Raw genomic sequence first — 6874 nt, forward strand, 5'->3', positions numbered from 1 at the left:
GCATCATGGGTCCATTCCTCAACTTTGGTGGGATGACTTCATTCCACATATTAGTACTAAATAACTAACTATGAGGAATGAGGTGGTGATGGATTAACTCATTCCATTCCACAAACCAAACAAAAAAGTGAGGAGTGAGAAGATAATGGACTACTTCATTACTCAAACCAAACACCCTAAAAGCTTCTTAATTGATCCCAATTATAGTTTATGGTATGGGTTTTATGTTTTCTATATATTATACGTAAAACTTATATTTTTAATGAGTGTGTTCTTTAATTAAAATTTCACTATTGACTTTTCTTGTCTCATATAATCTATCTGTCGTATATATAGAGAGATTGAAAGTAGTTGTCTAGGGATGTAATATGGTTCGGAAAATATTTGTCCGGATCCGAATTCGAAGATAGTGGACATTGGTTCGGATGGAATTTTTAGATAACAGATACGAATACAGATATTATGTTTGGATATCGAATTCGATTACAATATATCTGTTATCCGTTGGATATCGAATATCTGGATATCTTCTAGGATATCCAGATATCTAATCCGGATAGTTGTGTGCATTTTGTTGATTTTTTGTATAAAGGAATTAATAATACACAAACAGCCTCAGAAATTCATAAAATTTTATGGAGGCATAGCATATGTCCACATATAATCCTCCAAAAATTTAGACCATAAAATTCACAATATGCTAGTGTTTCTTTCATTTCATTTTCACTTGTTGCGTGAATGACACGTGAAATCACTCTAAGTATCCAAGTTTCAATATAATCAATACTTCACTTTATCATTTTCATATGGAGACTTGAGGTTATATTCTTATAGAATGTTTATTAGTCTTGGTAACTTATTTGCATTTTGATGGTTTTATGCAAAATAAATTAATAATGCGCACACAACTGAAAAATTCATGAATTTTTTAAAAAACGCGACATATGTACACATATAGCGCAAAAAATGTTTGGACCCAAGGAGTGGAAACATGATTATAACCAAGGCAATATCTGTGTCTGACTAGTTCCGTATTCGACACACATCTATCCGTATTTGTATCCGAGAACATTAGTATTCGTATCCGAAGCTATCCGTATTCGAATTCGAATCCGATTAAAAATATAAAAACAAATATGGTTTCAGTGATATCCGACCGTATTCGATCCAATTACATCCCTATAGTTGTCTCCTATCGTTATATGCATTGAGCTTATTAAGATTTTTTAAAAAAGTAAAATTTAAATTTGTCCTATACCTTTTGAAATGATAGATATAAAATTCAAATCCAAATATAGATTCATATGTTTTTTTTTTTACTTTTTCGTCGTAGAAAACAAATGGTGCACAAAAAAATATACAAAATTTATTCCTTCTTTTAAATAATGTGCTTAACAATATAACTAAAGAATAACAACAAATTCTATATACATCTATTTTAAATTATTAAATTTGTCTATGTTTAGAATTCATCTCTATTCCAGGCATCGCTCCTGATCTGTCCGCAGTCCGTTAGTGTCGAATGTTTGTACTGTAGGTGGATAAATACTCAATTAATTTAAATTCTAGTCTAGTCTCATATTTTAGTATAATAAAGTTAAATAACTGTACATAAAAAGTGCTTATATTTTAATATTAAATAAATGTTGTTAAGTTAGTTAGGAAATATATTTTTATAATAAATTAATTGAAAACCATAAATATAAATATTATGTATAAAAAGTTTGGTGACAAATAAAATAAACTTATTAAACTCCCTCACACATTCCCATACACACGTTTCCCCATAAGCCCACACACCATCCAGTGCAGTCCGGCCTCTTCTGTATTTTTATAGGAGCAGTAGGCAGTAGATGCTGCCTCGGCTCTGCGTGCGAAAACATGTACCGGTCGAGTTCATGGTGACCCCACCCCACAGAGAATCAGAGAGATAGGATAGCATAGCAGAGCAGGGGGCGCCTTTGCATCGCGAGGTCACTCCTGTCCCCTCGCCTCCGTCCCCTCCACGCAGCAGCAGCTACACCTACACAGCTGTGTGTGTGTCGGTCGCCAGAATCCCAGAAATTAGATAGCTGGGGTTGGGCGGGCGACCCGCCGCGACTGCAGCGAGAACCTTGGACATGAGTTGAGAGGCCCTATCTTTTCATGCCCATGTCCATCTCGCGAGTGATGAGTGAGAAACCGATTGATTGATTGATTGATGTGTGATGCCTCACTAGCTCCTTCGTGGCAAATCTCATCAGCAACAGAGACGGCTGGTGTGACAGCTTGTGAAGAAAACGCCGGCTCGCTCGCTCGCTCCGTCTCTCTCTCTCCTCCTCGCTGCATATCTTTCCTTTGCCGCTTGCTGTCTCCCTCGCCTCTCTCCAGTCTTCTTCACCACCCTGCTTCCTCCCTCTTCCTCTTTTGTTTCATCAGAGAGAAAAAAAACTAGATTTAGCGAGGGCGGACCGACGACGCAGTAGAAGCAACCGAGACATGGAGCGGCGGAGGAAGGCAATGTGGCTGTACCCCAAGGTCGTCGGCTTCAACCCGCCGGAGAGGTGGGGCCACTCCGCCTGCTTCTTCGAAGGCTTCGTCTACGTCTTCGGGGTACGTATATCGTGATCAACCGGCGGTTCAGTTTTTCGTCCTCTTCTTGATCCCGTCTTCTCCAACCACGTTTTTGCTCTGAATTCTTGTACAAATTTCGCATCTTTTTTTTAATTTGATCGATTCATACCCTAGTAGAGCTATATAGCACAATATAATATGGGAGGAAACTTATTAATACTGGTATAAGCTGCGAACGTATTCAGAGTCTGCCGGGTCTTGCATCTCCTAGTTCGTCAGGAGGAAGACGCATGCTGGTGGTGGCGTGAGCTCCGACCCCCCCCCCCCCCCCTGTCGCGGCTGAATGATTCAGGGCAGAGTCTTTCGGAGGAAAAAGTTGTATCTTTTCCGGTGTTGTTCTTCATCCTCTGGGTCTGGGAGCTGTATTTTGTCCCGTTGCTCCTCCTCCCACTGATGCAGGAAGCCAACAATCAAAATGTTCCGCAGCTTTCACCAAAAGTGAGGGGGAGTCCTTGGTCCATGCGGTAATATTCCCTCCACAATGAAAAAAAAGTAGCAGCGGTAGCAAAGCAAAAGCAGCTTCGCCTTTCGTTGAATTATTGCTGTACAGTTTGTTCGTCACGGCCGCCCCACCTGCAGTCCAGTTTGCTGCTACCTACAATCTTGAGGCCTCACCTCATCCTCACACCACATCTTGTCCCCAACCACTTGTTGGTTCGAGCTGAGATTCTCAATGGTTTAGCGGCAAATGTACTGCATCAGGAGTGGGACGAGCGGATGGGGGAAAAAGGAGGAACAAGAGACCTTTTTTTTTTCGCTCTGGTTTCGTTTCTCTTTCTCTTTCCCCCGTCGCTTGGGAGGGTTGGACCAGTCCGTCCCGCGTTTAAGCTTCCCCGCTGATTGGTATGCTGCTGTGATGGTGGTGTGGTCAGTGGTGGAAATGTTAAATGCCAGCAACCTCACGATCCATGGAACTACCAGTACGCGACACACAGCTCCACTTACCATGCCATGAACCCCAGGGATGCTGCGGCGGCCTGCACTTCGGCGACGTGCTGAAGCTGAACGTGGAGACCATGGCGTGGAGCCTTGTGGCCACGACGGGGCAGTGCCCGGGCACGCGGGACAGCCACGGCGCCGCGCTGGTGGGCCACCGGATGCTCGTCTTCGGGGGCACCAACGGCGGCAGGAAGGTGAACGACCTGCACGTGCTGGACCTGCGCACCGGGGAGTGGACGCGCCCGCAGTGCAAGGGCGCGCCGCCGCCGTCGCCGCGGGAGAGCCACACCGTCACCGTCGTCGGGGGCGACCGCCTCGTCGTCTTCGGCGGCAGCGGGGAGGGCGAGGGCAACTACCTCTGCGACGTGCACGTGCTGGACGTGCCCACCATGACGTGGTCCTCGCCCGAGGTCAGGGGCGGCCACGCGCCCGCGCCCAGGGACAGCCACAGCGCCGTGGCCGTCGGCCGCAGGCTCTTCGTCTTCGGCGGGGACTGCGGCGACCGGTACCACGGCGACGTGGACGTGCTCGACGTCGACACCATGGCGTGGTCAATGGTAAGGCGCTGTGTCCTTGTCATGTAGGGTGGCCGTGGGGCTTGGCTCGAATTCGCGACAGCTCTGCCAGATGCACATGTTTCCGGTTGCCATTACCTTTCGCTTTCCAAATGTGATGGTGACTTGCTAGGTTACATCTCTCAGTCAGAGTAACGGGGAGTACTTTCCTTCCTAATAGGTTAATCATTTTTAACTTTAACCAATTACATAAAAATAATAATATTTATAATGCATAAGTAGTATCATTATTATATAAATCGTGAAATATATTTTTATATCCTTCATGAATGTTTAACTAGGCAACTCTGCTTCTTTCACCTTGAAAAAAAAGCATTCAGAAGAAATTTCTCGATTCAGCCTGCAGCTCACCCGAGTATCATCATCTGTTGCTAAATTAACTTCAATCATCATTCGCAGTTTCCGGTGAAGGGTGCATCGCCCGGCGTCAGAGCAGGTCATGCAGCTATGAGTGTTGGATCTAAGGTTAGCATGGTCAGCGATCAGGTTTCGAAACAAAAAAAAAAGAGCCAAAATTTGTGAGAACGCGTTTGCTGGATCCTGAACAACGCACGTCCCTGTAGGTATATATTATCGGAGGCGTTGGCGACAAGCACTACTACAGCGATGTCTGGGTTCTTGATGTCACAAACCGCTCGTGGAGCCAACTTGAGGTGTGCGGGCAGCGACCGCAGGGGCGGTTTTCTCATACCGCAGTGGCCATGAATACTGACATCGCAATCTACGGAGGGTAAGTTTGCCGGAACAGGGTAAGATACCACAAGATTATCAAACATCAAAAACTAACAGTTTGGAAAATTTACAGATGTGGCGAAGATGAGCGTCCCCTGAATGAGCTTCTCATTCTGCAGTTGGGCTCTGAGCATCCAAACGGCCGCTACAACATTTCCATGTGCAAGGTTCTTAGCAACCACTGGAGCCAGGAGAAGAGGAAGTTTCTCAGATCAGAAGCTGTAAGTAGCTTGATTTACCTTGGAGTACTTCTGATCTTTATGTATGGCTCATCGTAAGACAACGTTGGCAGAGAGATGCAAGTGTGAGCAATGGGGAGATGGCTCAGAAACCCCGAGAAGCAGAAACGGAGCAAAGGAACCCGTTCCTGCGTGGCCTAGGTAAGTGAAAAAAAGAGAAGAAAAAACAATAGTACTTCAATTCTGCTAACATGTATGTTGGCACCCATCAGAGAATGGCCGCGTGAAGCGAAGGAGAACCGGTGAAGCTCGCCCGAAGGAGGCCGAGTCAGAGCAAGAGGAGCACTCGCTGTCCCTTTCCCAACATTCCTCGCCGTCGCAGTCGGATCAGGAGCAGACCGGAGCTCACAAGCTTCCGGCCTCGGCCAACACGTCGCCTTCAGCCCTGCAGCCGTTCGCTCGTCTCAACGGCAATGGCGCTCAGCTGAGGGCCGCCGGACCCGGAGGCGTCTCCTCGAGGCCTCTCAAGGCGGACCAGCTTCTCCGCACCATCGCGCCACAGCATCGGCGGGAGGTGCAGTTCCTTTCCTCCGACCATCAGCCGCAGCCCCGGGGGCCTCCCGGCCCACCACACCTTGTACGCCACTCGACCTCACACGCTAGTTCATCAGGGAGAACAATGTTCGGTGCGGATCATGCTTGTTAATAATGGCCACTGCCTTTTGCATCTGCAGATTGGCGCAGAGGTTCATGGGACAGTCGATGGAGCCTTTGATTCTGGGTACCTCGTGACCGCCGTCGTGAACGGGCAGCTCTTCAGAGGCGTTCTGTTTGCTCCGGTAAGCAATCCATCCGGCAACGAAGTATAAAGATGGTTTTAGGGCTCCGTACTTGGTGTTGTGTTCTTGATGGTTCTCGCATTTGGCTTCCCTCTCAGGGACCTGGGGTCACAGCTCCGAGGCCGGCGGTGCATCACCAGATCCTGACGAGCTCCGCCGTGCCTCCCCAGCAACGGCCGCTGCTGGCGCACGCCATCCCCGTCCACGCCCGGCCAGTGCCGCTGCCGCAGGCCACGGGCTTCGTGCTGCCGGACTGTGCCCACCACGCGCGGCAAGGGTTCCCGGCGAAGGCCGTCAAGTCCGAGCCGGAGCGAGGCAGCAGCGACCTGCACGATGTTGTGCTCACGCTGGGAGGGCCTGGAGGGGGCAAGTGAGCCCCCCCATGGAAGGCCTCAAGAACTGTCGAGGTCCTGGCCTGCTGCTGTTGGCCTCTTGGATTGCTTTGTAAATTAGTCTGGTTGAGGAAAAAAATAAGACTAGCAGCTTTTCTATAATCTTTCCCGGGTGATTTTAGGGTTCTAATATGTGACTTTACATATATAAATATAGTGTTAGCTTGATGCAGCTAGTTTTGTTCTGAGCAGTTGGTGTCGTGAGCTTCCTTGGACTCCACGAATTCTAGGCTGAAAGTCACCATCAAAGCACCAAAACAGAGGTTACCTTTAAAATGCGTAAGGTTACGCCGTCCATTCAAACAAGATCGACAAGCTTCGATAAGTCGCAACTCTCCATGGTGTCTCACACTTTCGTCTTCCTTCCTTCCTACTTTAGAGTATTTGATTTCTAATTACTAATTTTTAGTACTTTCATTTTATTCTATATTAATCTCTAAAGTGCCATATGCGAAAATTAAAGTAGAATTTTAGTTTCTATATTTAATAATTTATGTACTAAAATAAAATAAAATAGATGGATTAAAAATTAGTCCATAAAAACCAAACATTTCCTTCGTACCTTGCTACATGCACATAGTAAACACATAAAGAAAAAGTAATAG

General features: G+C 46.7%; 1 protein-coding gene across 1 annotated transcript; it reads left to right on the forward strand.

Moving 5' to 3' along the window:
* The first annotated feature begins 2084 nt into the window (after nucleotides 1-2084).
* On the forward strand, nucleotides 2085-6441 carry LOC100281462 (uncharacterized). Its single transcript, NM_001154380.2, has 9 exons — nucleotides 2085-2592; nucleotides 3576-4109; nucleotides 4527-4592; nucleotides 4691-4857; nucleotides 4933-5080; nucleotides 5152-5239; nucleotides 5311-5675; nucleotides 5773-5877; nucleotides 5976-6441. The coding sequence occupies exons 1-9, from the start codon at nucleotides 2479-2481 to the stop codon at nucleotides 6249-6251; spliced, it is 1863 nt and encodes a 620-aa protein (NP_001147852.2). The 5' UTR covers nucleotides 2085-2478; the 3' UTR covers nucleotides 6252-6441.
* Nucleotides 6442-6874: the final 433 nt, after the last annotated feature.

The sequence above is a fragment of the Zea mays genome, chromosome 3, assembly GCF_902167145.1.
Source record: "Zea mays cultivar B73 chromosome 3, Zm-B73-REFERENCE-NAM-5.0, whole genome shotgun sequence".
Classification (NCBI taxonomy): Eukaryota; Viridiplantae; Streptophyta; class Magnoliopsida; order Poales; family Poaceae; genus Zea; species Zea mays.